General features: G+C 33.8%; 1 protein-coding gene across 2 annotated transcripts in view; it reads left to right on the top strand.

Annotated features, from left to right (window-relative positions):
* Window positions 1–12,804, top strand: part of RNF128 (ring finger protein 128) — a 105,969-nt gene extending 93,165 nt beyond the window's left edge. For both annotated transcript variants that reach the window (XM_079124957.1, XM_079124956.1), the window contains exons 3-7: window positions 53–124; window positions 3,238–3,320; window positions 4,501–4,597; window positions 5,847–6,015; window positions 11,377–12,804. In XM_079124957.1, coding sequence (XP_078981083.1) covers window positions 53–124; window positions 3,238–3,320; window positions 4,501–4,597; window positions 5,847–6,015; window positions 11,377–11,510 — 555 coding nt within the window. In that variant the 3' untranslated portion in view covers window positions 11,511–12,804. The remainder of the gene's footprint in view (window positions 1–52; window positions 125–3,237; window positions 3,321–4,500; window positions 4,598–5,846; window positions 6,016–11,376) is intronic.
* The last annotated feature ends 1,654 nt before the right edge of the window (window positions 12,805–14,458 follow it).

Below are 14,458 nucleotides of genomic sequence, written 5' to 3'. Positions count from 1 at the left end.
ACTATACACATTTAAATATATTTTTTCTAATACCTGATATTTTTTATTACAGAGACAGTTAAAGGCAGATGCTAAAAAAGCTATTGGAAGGCTTCAACTACGCACACTGAAACAAGGAGACAAGGTGCACTTATTACTTTAAAATGCTGTTTGTTTTAAAGCAATGCTATCAATCCATTGTTCAAACTAAATGTTCTTCCAATACACTTTTCATTGCCATTTATAAACCTTATTGGCTTTTAAAAAACTTATTTGATGCTAAATAATGTCCACCAAAGATATCTAAGTCTTAATCCCTGGAACCTGTGAATGTTACCTTATATGGCAGAAAGGACTTTGCAGATATGATTAACTTAAGGAAATTAAGACAGGGAGATTATTTTAGATTATCTGGATGTGTCCTAAATATTATCACAGTGTCCTTATAAGATAGAGGAAGAGAGAAATTTGACTATAGCACAGTAGAAGATGTGACTGGAAGCAAGACACTGGAGAGATGCAAGAAAGAGGCCATAAGCCAAGGAATTCAGGCAGCCTTGAGAAGCTGGAAAAGGTAAGGAATTTTCCTCTGAAGCCTCCAGAAAGAACATAGTACTGCCAACACCTTGATTTTAGACTTCTGCCATTGGGAACAGTAAGAGAAGTTATAGTAATTTGCTATGGCAACAACAGGAAACTAATAAAAGGATTTGGTGCAACTTTGCTTGAACATCTCTTTTCAGATTTAGGACACTTGAAAACAACCCTTGATGGGTAAAATATGTGGCATAAGAATATCTGTAGAATTTATCAAAATTAAAACATATAATTTACAATAACATCAAACATTAAATACTTAGATATCAATCTTCAAAATATGTACAAGTAGAATACACTAAAAACTGCAAAGCACTAATGAAAAAAAGAAATCAAAGAAAATCTAAAGAAATGGAGAGATATATTATGCTCATTGGTTAGAAATCTCACTTTTACTGAGGTGTAGTTCTGCCCAAACTGATTCAATGCAGCTTCAATAAATGCCTTATTGGGATTACCCCAGTGGCCCCAGAGGCTAGGCAGAAGGATCATGAGTTCAAAGCCAGCCTCAGCAAAAGTGAGGCACTAAACAACTCAGTGAGACCCTGACTCTAAATAAGATACAAAATAGGACTGAGGATGTGGCTCAGTGGTCAAGTGCCCCTGAGTTCAATCCCTAGTACAAAAAAAAAAAAAAAAGGCTTAGTGGAATCTTTTGTAAAAATTAGGAGACTGATTTTAACTTTACATGGAATATTCAAAGAATTAGAATAAATTAAACAATTTTGATAAATAAGAACAACCTTGGATGAGTAACACTACCTGATTTGCAAAATTATTTCAAAGTTACATCAGTAAAGATAGTATGGTATTGGGGGAATGATGGATACCTAAATTAATGGACCAGCAAAGAGTCCAGAAATAGACCAACACATATTTGGTCAACTTACTTTCAATAAACATACAAAGGCAATTCAACGAAAAAGAATAGCCTTATGCAACAATTGGATATCCATAAGAAAACAAAATGAATCTCAATCCATTCTTCATATGTAAAAATGAACTAAAATGAATTATAGAGTAAATATAAAACCTAGAACTATGGAATTTTTAGAAGAAAACTTTAGAGAAAAATGTTTTCGTGGTGTGGGTTGCAAAAATATCTCTTAGATATGACATCAAAAACAAATCCATAAAAGAAAAAAGATGAAGAAGTTTGACTTTATCAAAATAAATAATGTCCACTCTTTCTAAAAGGGACTTAAATAAAGAAAATACAAGGTACAAACTGGAAGAAAATATTTGCAAATCACATATTTCTCAAAGGATTGTATCCAGAAAATATATAGAATTCTCAAGAAAGTAAAACAGCCCCCCAAAAAATAGGCAAGCAGAACAGACACATCACCAAAGAAAATATAGGGATGGCAAGCACATAAAAAGATGTTCAATGTGATTGCTCATTAGGGAACTGCAAGTTTAAAAGTACAATGAGATACTACTACACATTCATTAGAATTGTTAAAATTAATACAACTGGAAATGCCAAAAGATGACCAACATTTGGAGCAACTGGAATTTTCACTCATTTACTGGTGAGAATACAAAATGGCATAGCCACTTTGAAAAACAGTTTGGCAATTCTTTCGATATTAAAAATATACTTACCAACAGGGCATGGTGACGCACACCCGTAATCTCAGCGACTTGGGAGGTTAAGGCAGGAGGATCATGAGTTCAAATCCAGCCTCAGCAATTTAGTGAGGCCCTAAGCAGCTTGGTAAGACTCTGTCTCTAAATAAAATCTTTAAAAAGGGGCTAAGGTTATGACTCAGTGGTTAAGCACCCCTGGGTTAATCCCCAGTACCAAAATATATATTTTTTTTCTGAAAAGGAGAAGATAAACCCCTATATTCACATAAACTCCTGTAAACAATTGTTCATAATAGCCTTATTTGTAATTGCCAAAAACTAAAAAGAACCTGAATGTCCTTCAAATGGTAAATGGATAAACTGTGACCCATCCATATCATGGAATATCATTTTGCAATAAAAAGTATATAGGAACCCTACTGATATATACAGCTACATACATGGATGAATCTCAGAAATATTATGTTAAGTGAAAGCAACAAGACTCAAAGACTAGATTAGTATGTGATTCCATTCATATGACATTCTGGAAAAGCCAAAACTGTAGGAACTAAAAACATATCAGTGGTTGCCAGGAACTAGAAGTCAGAGAAAGGATTAATTACTAAGAGGTATGGAGGAATTTGTTAGAGTAATGGCACTATTCTTATCTTGATTGTGGTGGGGACTAAGTGACTGTGCATGTTTGTCAAAACTTGAAGAACTATATACTAAAAGAGTGCATGTGAATTATTATACCTTAATTTTTAAAAATGGGAATACATAGCTATAGAACTTATACAAATGATGTTTTATGAAGTCTAAAATCAGGAAAAATAGTTTAAATCAGTGAATATGATCTTATTTGTTGTGTTCCCCTTTTTTGTTGACTTTATCCCTTTACCTTTTTAAGCCCAAATAAATTTAAATCATCTGTGGAAACTTTACATAGTCACTTAGTGATATGAAGCTTCTACTTCTATAGGAAGTTATGCTAGTTAAATATATATATACACAGTCCAATCTTGCTCCAAAGTTTGACTCACTTTTTTCTTATCTATCAGAGTAACAGTAACTATTTGTTCATAGGAAATTGGTCCTGATGGAGATAGTTGTGCTGTGTGTATTGAATTATATAAACCAAATGATTTGGTGCGCATCTTGACCTGCAAGTAAGTTTGACTTTCTTTTATAATATCAATAAAAACTGCTGACTCAAAAAAATGGTTGTGATAGGGGTAAATTATTTTGAATGTTTCCAAACTGATGCGGAGAAAGTGTTGTATGTAGAGGAATCCTTTTTATTAAAAACACTGTAATCACACCTACCCAGGAGGCTGAGGTGGAAAGAATATAAGTTTGAGGCCCATTGGGCAATTTAGCAAGACCCTGACTCAAAATAAAAAAAATAAAACAGGGCTGGGGATATAGCTCAGTTGGTAGAGTGCTTACCTTGCATGCACAAGGCCCTGGGTTCAATCCCCAGCACCACACACACACACACACAAAAAAAAGAAAAAATAAATAAATAAATAAATAAATAAATAAAACAAAGGGATAAGGATGCAACTCAGTGGTAGAGCAATCCTGGGTTCAGTCCCCAGTACCACAAAAAATAACACTGAAATTGGTATAAGTGTAATTGTATAGTTTCCACAATCCAATATGATTTATTCTAAATAAATATTATACAAAACTGAGAATTAGTCAGCAGAACACACACACACACACACACACACACACACACAAAGGCAATACTGAATTATTTGGTTTTAAATGCATTCTAATAATCCCATTGAGAAAATAAAATAAATTCATAAGCACCTATTTGGAAGTCTTCACTCAAAGTTTTTGCTTGTTTTTTTAATTATCTTTTCCTGAAGATTGTACTTAATACTCTTATCACTCTTTTTTTTAGCTATTAAATAGAATGTTCTTGGAACGTATCACATTGGTTAAAACATCAGTACCATGTTGTACTCAGTAGTATATTGTACTGTGTTGTCAAGAATGACTATACCATTTTACAATGAAGGAATATACAATTTCAATTGTGTAACATTTGAAATATGGAACAGTCAACTCAGGTAGCATATTAGCCATTTTCAAGTAATCAGTACAGAAAATAGTTTGTTTGAAGCTAAAGCAAAATGGCTTTACATTTAAAAGTACTATATTATGAAATTTCAAAATTTTATTTCTGTGGCTTGTTCTTTGTATTAACAGTGCATTTTTTAAAAGAAATAAAGCATCCATTCAAAGACTAAGTTGTGGTGTCACCTGCTAATAAATGTTAGGCAAAATGTTGTTGCTATATTATAATTAATAAATTATGCATTTCTCCTTCATTAGCCATATTTTCCATAAGACATGTGTTGATCCATGGCTGTTAGAACACAGGACTTGCCCCATGTGCAAATGTGACATTCTCAAAGCTTTGGGAATTGAGGTAAACATTACTCTTTACTATCTATATTAACAAGTATGTTATTTATGTGTGTGAACATTCAGGAAAATAGCAATCTTATTTTTTAGACATATAGTTTACACCTAATACTAGACATATTTATATCATGGAGACAGTGAGGTTGCATCTTTGACCACCTCCATTTTCCTTCTTCCTCCCTGTTTGCAAATGGACTTATTATTTGATCAGAATTTGAAGTGATGACCATATAAACTAACAACTTGGTATCACCCTTTCTGTTTCCAATATATTATTGCATAGTAACCAAACTTGTTCAATGAACATGTGTAATTTGAAAAAAAAACTTGCAATAGATATTAAATTATACTTTCATATTTGATAAGTGAAAAATCTTGTTTTTAAGGTAAAATAAAAGTCAAGCTCCATAAAATCTTCATAACTTGTGGAGATACATGGATGACAGCAATTCTCATTTCCACTAGGGGACAGCATGATACATATATAGATATAGATACATAGATATTTTTTGAGTGCCTGTCTTGTATCAGGCATTATGTTAAAAGGTGATGGGATCATCCAAATGAACATCGGATGTGCAGCCCATTCGTGGACCCAATTGCTACTGTAACTTCTCTGACTGGGGCCACCAAGAGTGGGTTTTTTTGTGATTATTGTTTTTGTCAGCTTTTTTTGCTGCTGTGATTAAAAGGACCCATCCAGCACAACTGTGGAGGAGGAAAAATTTATTTGAGTGCTCATGGTTTCAGAGGTCTCAATCCATAGACAACTGGCTTTATTCCTTAGATTTCCAGGTGAGGCAGAACAACATGGTGAAAGAATGTGGTACAGGGAAACAGCTCACATGATGATCAGGAAGGAGAGAGAGGGAGGGAGGGAGAGTGAGTGAGAGAGAGAGAGAGAAAGAGAGAGAGAGAGATCTCCACCTGCCAGATACAAATATAAACACCAAAGCCATGCCCCCAATGCCCCATCTCTTTCAGCCACACTCCACCTGCCTTCAATTACCACTCAATTAATCCCATCAGGGATTATTTACCCTCTCACATTAATAACCCTCTCACATTGTCTCATATGTGAGCTTTTGGGGGACTCCTCACATCCAAACCACAAAATTATGAAAAGGGATTATAGGTTTAAAAGGTTACGAAACATTGTTCTAATGAGTCACTTATGAAGAAATTTTGTAATGATATATGAAGAAAAGCATGTACTCTGATAATCTTTTAACTTGTTCCAATACTTTCCGAAGGTGGATGTTGAAGATGGATCAGTGTCTTTACAAGTTCCTGTATCCAATGACGCATCCAATAGTGCCTCTCCCCATGAAGAGGATAATCGTAGTGAGACTGCCTCATCTGGATATGCTTCGGTACAGGGAACAGATGAACCACCCCTGGAGGAACATGTGCAGTCAGCAAGTAAGCACCATACTGCAGGGCAACAAGTGACTCATGGATAATCCACTTTGTATCATATGTTCATCTGAGTGCTTCTATGTTTTAACATTTGTTTCATTCAACAAATTTCAGGTTTTTCTTCCTAAAATGGTGCAAGGAAGGATGCACTCCTGTCTTAATGTATATACAAATTCAAAAGCACCTGAAATGGATGAAATGCATCAGGAATGAGTATTATTTACAAAAGAAAGATTTATTGGAAGCTTCCCTGTGACCCATTTAAATATGTACTTATTAACTACTTACTGAGGCTAAGGAGAAACTAAATTTTAGAAGCCATTGTCTTCTGGGCATGGTGACACATGCCTGTAATCCCAACAACTTGGGAGACTGAGGCAGGAGGATCACAAGTTCAAGGCCAGCCTCAGCAACTTAGTAAGACCCTAAGCAGCTTAATGAGACCCTGTCTCTAAGTTAAAAAATAAAATTAAAAGGGCCGGGGATGTGGCTCAGTAGTTAAGGATCTGGGGGTTCAATCCCAGATACCAAAAGTAAAAATAGAAGCCATTGCTTATTATAGATAAATCAGAAAGTATGATGAAGGAATTCTGAAATGATAAAATGGAACTTGATTTACCAAAGCTCTTTTTATACCCAACTTTTCAGAAATCCACCCTTTGTAGATAGGAAACTATGTTTAAGGATGGTATGTGCTGCCACCTGTTGACTGTGTACTGTGAAATGAATAAACTTAGAAACTAAATTTAATTATTTTCAGAATTCATGCGAATTGGTATTGTTACTTAGCAGTTTTTTATGCCAATGGAGAAAGCTTAGAGAATTTTGTTACTTTTTTCCCTATAAAGAAAAAAACACCTATAAAAACCATTTTCCATTTGTTTAAACTCAGGCTTTTTCATGTTTTCTGTTGGTTTGAAAGTTTTTCCACATTTCTTATTTTGAGATAATCTAATTTTAGCATAAATGTAGAAAAAATTAGTTGTCAAGATGGCTTTTGAAATTTTCAGCTTCCTCTGACACAAACCCTCGGCCTCCGTAGGCTTATCAGTGCCATACATATCATTTCTGAAGAAGTCATGAGGAAAACTGCCATGCAAAAGCAAAGCTTATATTTCTTGTAATCTAATCTTTAGACATTTCTTTGAGTGGAAGTCATAAGAGTCTTAATAATCTATAGATTATTCTACCTATAATTGAGAATTATAGTCTATTAGTCCAGATGATCTTGTGTTCCTGTAATTGTGTGGTAATAGAATTCAGTGAAGATAAAAGAGTAAACAGAATAATTTCACCTATACTGAGGTTCAAAAAAAAATTCCAACCCCCATTTTTGTGTTCTGTTCTTGTGAGTCAGGGGTGGGAGATGGGTTAAGCAAAACAGATTTTGCAGAGAATTTCAAAAGCAAATGAAATAATGATCCATGTTCCTCCTGTATTCTTTTCCTGGATGAATAATGGTAACAACCATGCAGGTGCCCCAAACAAGAAATTGAAGATACCCTAGATTCTTTCTGCTCTCCCTTCCTATTGATTCAATATCCTTTTTCTCCATTCTCTTCCTGAAATTCCAACCTTAATTCCACAGAGTTTGAACCACTATCTTTGCCCATCCCTAGTACTCCTCTCCCAATAAATAAGGGAAACCCAGTGTGACTTCTGTTCCCCTTAAGGCATGCCCCTCTTTGAGAATCCTCTTTGGATTTGTATGCAAGGCCCTACTGTTTTCATAGAAGTTCTGTCATTTTATTTATTGCACAGAATTTTATTACAAATTTTTAAAGTTTCTTTGGGTAGGCAAAGTGTCTTATATTCTCCATTGTCTGTTCAGCACCTTAGCACAGCCTGCTGAAATAGTAAACACACAGATTTTTGTTGAATAAATGACCACTTTAAACAGATTCAATTATGTCTACAGTTACACATTACTAGGTTGGGGATTTTGCCATTGATTCTTGTGATAGTTGATTTGTAAAACTTAGTAAGTACATTCATTCCTATCTGTGTATCACATCATTGGGCTAAGTTCTATTAAAATAATGAAGTAAGGAGGAGCCAGGCATGGTGGTATACACCTGTAATCCCAGCATTTTGGGAGGCGAGGCTGTGGCAGAAGGATCTCAATTTCCAGGCCAGCCTCAGCAACTTAGTACCTCTGTGTTTAATCCCCTTTTCCAAACAAACAAATGAAGTAATGATCTTAAAATTTAAGTACTCATCAAGTCACCTGGAGGGCTCGTTAAAAAAGAGATCCCATTACCAGAATTTCTGACTCAGTGGGCCTGGGGTGAGACTTGAGAGTGCATTTCTAATGTTTCCAGATGATACTGATATTGCTGGTCCAGGGATCACACTTTGGGAATTATGGAATAAGGTCCCTAGTTTTCAACCTTGGCTACACAGAGGAATCACTTGGAGATTTTAAACATTATTAGTTCCTAGGCTCTATACCTCAGAGAAGTTAAATCAGAATCTATAAGGGATGGAACCCAAGCACAAGTGTGTTTTTGTTGTTTGTTTTTGTTTTCATTTGGTACCAGGGATTGAGATCAGGGGCACTCAACCACTAAGCCACATCCCCAGCCCTATTTTATATTTAATTTAGAGACAATGTCTCACTGAATTGCTTAGTGCCTTGCTTTTGCTGAGGCTGGCTTTGAACTCATGATCCTCCTGCCTTAGCCTCTCAAGCCCCTGGGATTACAGGCATGTGCACTGCACTGGGCTTATTTCTTTTTTATTTTAATTTTGAAATAATTTTAGATTGAGAGAAAGAAAAAGGTTTCAAACATCATATGAAGAACACCCATATGCCCAGTTTCTCCAAATAATAACATCTTATAAAAGTATATACTATTATCTAATCCACAAAAATAAAGGATGAAATGTTAACTAAACTGCAGACCTTACTTACTCAAATTTCACCAGTTGACCCATAAATGACCTTTTTCTGTCCCAAGATCCCATATTGCATTTAATTGTCCTATCTCCTTAATCTCCAGTCTGTGATGGTTCTTTGTTTTTGTCTTTGATGACATTGACACTTTCAGACTACCTATCAGTTTTTTTTGCAGAATGTCCATCAATTTAGGCTTGTCTGCTATTTCCTGATGATTAAATTCATTGTCCATTTCTGGCAAGAACATCAGAGAATTGATGTTGTTCCCTTCTCAATGACCCATATTATAAAGCACATGGTATTTTTGTCTTATTACTAATGATTTTAACTTTGCTTAAGGGTGGTGTCTGCCAAATTTCTCCCTTTAATGTTACTATTTTTCCCTTTGTAATTATTTAATATCTTATGGAGACACACCTGGAAACTGTGCAAATATCCTCTTTCTCATGATTCCTTTACCTACTAATTTTAGCAATCATTGATCCTTCTTGCTTGCAATAATTATTACTGAAGTGTTTGTCAAGTACTGATTTTCTATTTTCATCATCACTCTAGATTTATTAATTAGCCTTCTAATTAAGTAGAGTTACTCTTTTTCTATTTATTTATTCAACCATCTATTTATGCTACTGTCATATAGGAAATTTTTTCATTCTATATTATTCTCATGATTTGTCTATTGTCCATATCATCCTAGATTTGGTCCTTGGGAACTTGTTTAAGTTAGGTTCATTGTCCTTTCTTTTTTAGTTATTTTATTTTGGCATTGGGTATTGAACCCAGGGGGTCTTACTTTACCATTGAGTTACACCCCCAGTTCTGTTTATTTTTTATTTTGAGACAGGGTCTTACTAAGTTGCTGAGAGCCCTACTAAGTTGTGAAGGCTCGCCCCAAACTTGTCATCATCCTGCCTTAGCCTCTCAAGTTGGAATTACAGGCATGCCCCACTGTCCCTAGCTTCGTTGATCTTTGAACTTCCTTACTGTTTGCTATTTCTGAATGTTCTAGATCTGGGATGGGCACATTTTTTCTGTAAAGGGCTAGATAGTAAATATTTTAGGCTTTGAAGGCCATAAATCTCTGTTGCATATACTTCTTTGTGTGTATTTTTGGGAAAGGTATTGGATGGTCTTGAAATCTTTTTTAAAAGTCATTCTTAGCTGTGTTTTTGGCTTTGTGGGCTATAGTTTTCTGATCCATAGACTAGAATCTTAGTTATTCTCATGCACTGTCTGTCCCAGCCCTAGAATTGGCCATTTCTTCAGGGAGCCTTTTATTGGAGACCAATATTACAAAGACAAGTTCTGGGCATTAAGCATGCTTATTGCTACTAGGGTGTTATTTTTATTGGCCCTTGAACAAGGCTAAGAAATACATGTATTTACTCACACAAATACACACACACAAATCTATCTATGTATCTATCTATCATCTGTCTAAGAAACAATGAGCTCATGCTGATACATCTGATTCCATTCTAACACTTCAGGGTTCATGTAACCTGACCATTTCTTTATTTGTAACAACTTTCTCTGACAGTTAAAGACAGCCTTTCCTAATTCAAAATGTATTTACTTATTTGTTCAATTCTAGAATACAAATAAAATAGTTTCGGCATTGCTAATCTACACCCTTCTGTAAAACAACTCACTGACTTGTATATAGTACTTTTCGTTTTTAGCCTAATAGGAAGAAGTCAAAGTACCCTTTACCAAAGTAGTTAGGTATAGTTATTTTCTTTCCCACCCACTTTAGATGGTTTTATATTTCATTTGTAATACAATTAGGTCCATTTGTTACTTTTTATATTCCATTGTTGGCAGCCCCCAATTTACTGGTTGATTTAAAAATTTATATTACTTCACGTATATAAAGACATATTGGTGGCAGGGGGTATAGTTCAGAGGTAGATATCTTGCTTAATGTGTGTGAGGCCATGGAATTGATTTACACTACCACCACCAAAAAAAAGATTTGATATTTTTTTTTGTAGTTTTAGATGGACAGAAGACCTTTATTTTATTTATTTTTATGTGGTGCTGAGGATCAAACCCAGTGACTTACTCATGCTAGGCAAGTACTATGCTACTGAGCTACAGCATCAGCCCTTGATAATTTTTAATATTACTTAGTTGATAGAAATATGCAATCAGGTTTAAGAACTGTTGTATTTAGTGTAGTAAAGAAATAAAAGATGTTACTTTTGCTCTTAAAGAGGCTATAATCTAGATAGAAGTTAAGCACACATACATGAATCAAAAAAAGTAATTATAGATCGATATAATAATGCTATACTTGCTTTATGTAAAACATAGCATTGATCAATAATGTTAAAGGGACAGAGAGTGAATGTAATAACCAGAGTACAATGGAATTAAATAAGAAAGTCTTCTTGCAAAAGAATGTTGAATTTTGTCTTAAGAGATGGATGAAGTTGTCCTAAAATTATCATTTCTTTTTAAAGATGAAAATCTACAGCTTGTAAACCATGAAGCCAGTTCTGTGGCAGTGGATGTAGTTCCTCATGTTGACAACCCAACCTTTGAAGAAGATGAAACTCCTGATCAAGAGACTGCTGTGCGAGAAATTAAATCATAAAATCTGTGTAAATAGAAACCTGAATCTTTAGTAATAACAGGACTGCCAAACAGGACCTAGTTTACTATTAATGAACTGGATAATCCTAATAAAATAAGAATGATACTGAAAGTGCTGAGATGACTAATATTATACTATAGTTAAATGGCTTAAAATATTTAACCTGTTAACTTTTTTCCACAAACTCATTATAATGTTTTTCATAGGCAAGTTTCCTCTCAATAGTGATAGCAACATTTTTAAACATTCAAACCTGTCTTCAAGTAGTCATGTTTTTCATTTATAACAATTTTCTTATAAAAATATATTGCTTTTAAAATGTGGAGTAGCTGTAATCACCTTATTTTATGATAGCATCTTAATTAAAAATAATACTACTTTAGCTTGGGCTATATGTGTCAGGGTTTTTCCTCCAGGTGCTTATATTGATCTGGAATTGTAATGTAAAAAGCAATGCAAATTTAGGCTAGTACTTCATGAAATGTCTGTTTAAACTCATTAAGTTGATAGAGCAAAATTAAAGCAAAATATTCATTTTAACTTTTTCTTCTTTTTAAAATTAAGCTAATTGTACTTCATGAGTGTATCAAGCATAGTTTATCAGAGAATATGGATTGAATTGATTGATTGGTATATTGTGACACCAGTTGACCCAAGATTATAGACAAAAGGTTTCTTACAAAACTATTGCATAACTATTTCTCAAACTTATGGCATTTTCAAAAGAACAGTATATAAACCACCATATTATTTGAAAATGGTAATGACAGAGTAAGTCACACAAATATTGGTAATTGACTTTTGTGCATAAATTAGACTACAGAAAATGTTCTGTAAAATTAATCTATAGAAAATGTTTTCCAAACAATATTGACTTTGACAATTGAGTTTACATTTGGCCTAAATGGGCTAAAATTACATTAAACAAAAATTCTGTCCATATAGCTATAATTTTTGTGAATGCATTTTCTTGGTGTTTGAAAAAGAATTGATGGGGGGGGACTTCCAGGTGCCTTAATATAAAGTTTGAAGCTTCATCCACCAAAGTTAAATAGAGCTATTTAAAAATGCACTTTATTTGTATTCTGCGTGGCTTATCTTTTTAGTTTTGTTTCCAGTGCAAATTCAGCATAATTTAGACAAAAATAGAACAGACATGTATTTTTGTTTGCAGAATGTAGAATGAAAACATTGCATTCTTGTACACTGATTTGAAATGCTGTAAATATGTCCCAATTTGTATTGATTCTCTTTAAATATAAAATGTAAATAAAATATTCCAATAAAAGTTTGTGTCTGGCATTTAATTAGCTATCATATGCTAACTTTTCATATATAATATGCCTGGGTTTGAGAGGAAAGAAATAGTTGGATGTAAATGACCTAAAACTAAAACTTTAGTATGATGTATATTTATGTATTTTATAACATAGAAAGGAAGTGCTGTAATTATAATATCACTGAACTAACAATAAATTTTTAGATGTTAGCAAAGTAAATAATGAAGTTGACCATAATATGATGTTGAAAAAAAGACCTTGATACCAGTCCAAATTTATATTACCCATGACAAGGATCTTTTAGTACCTTAAAATTTTCCTGCAACCTTTTCTTTGGCAGTATGATTGTTAGGATGTTGTTAATGAGTTAAGTGTATCTCTTTTGTCAAACACGGGAAGAATACATAAGTGCTTGGAATACCTCAGAACCATGATTTCAAACCAGATGTACACATGTCTTATGTGACAATATGCCAGAGAGGCATGTGAATGCCTATATGCTTAGAGTTCATTTTATTTCAAGCTTCATGAGGGTTCTTTTGGGCATTTTTGCCCTTGTTGAAATTTTAACAACTGTATTGACACGTAATCTACATAACAATTTACTCATTATAAATGTGTATATGGATGGTGTTTAGCAAATGTATAGAGTTGCACGACTCTTATCACAATCCGATTTTTGAAGATTCCATTTTTCCAAGTTCCAAAGTGCCCATTTGCAGTCAATGGCTGCTTCCCTATTCAGTCCCACATAATCATCAATTCTGTGATTGGTGAGCAACTTCTGTCTCAATACATTTGCCTATTCTGTATATTTCATATAAATAGAATCATACAGTATGTGGTCTTTTGTGACTGTTTTCCCCTCAGCATAATGGTTCCTTCATATTGTAGCATATATCAATAATGTTTCTTTTCATTGCTGAATAATATTCCATTACATGCATGTTTGGTTATTCATTCATTAGTTAATGAACCCTCAGGTTATTCCAACTTTCTGATCATTATATATAATGCTGGTATACACATCCACATACAACTTTTTGTGGGCATATGAATTTTGGAATCTCTTGGTTATATAGCATGTAGAAGAAATCCATGCCACCTGGGAATTTTCTTTCTACCTCTCTTTTACCATTTGATATTCTTTAGCTTGATCATCAGATTTTTTATTATATACTCTCACATAATACTCCAAGTATTAGCTGATTCTTTTAACAGCAGCAGTAGATAATATTTTTCTGTATAGGGAGTTGCCAGCTTAAGAAAGATTTTTTTTTAAATTTTATCTTTTTAAATATACATGACAATAGAGTGCATTTTGACATACTATGCATAAATGGAGTACAACTTAGTCTATTTAGGATCCAATTCTTGTGGTTGTACATGATGTGGAAAAAAAGAAAGATGGGTTTTTTGATTAGTTGTATGCTTAATGGATCTCATATTTGTTATCTTAAAAACATACATGGTTTTCCAGGTCATACAGTAAAAGTATATTCACAGAGAAAATTGGAATACTAGGAGCATTCCTTCTTCCCCCTACATCTACCTTTTGTTCATTTATGAAATATTTTAAAGACCTTAAAGGCTCTAATACAGCTTAAAAGATATAAATTGTTTTGATTTTTTCACCCCACCCATTGCTTCTATTTGGAGTAATTTAAA

The sequence above is a fragment of the Sciurus vulgaris genome, assembly GCF_902686455.1.
Source record: "Sciurus vulgaris genome assembly, chromosome: X".
Lineage (NCBI taxonomy): Eukaryota > Metazoa > Chordata > Mammalia > Rodentia > Sciuridae > Sciurus > Sciurus vulgaris.
Note: the sequence above shows the minus strand (reverse complement) of the source record. Positions and strands in the feature narration are given on the sequence as shown.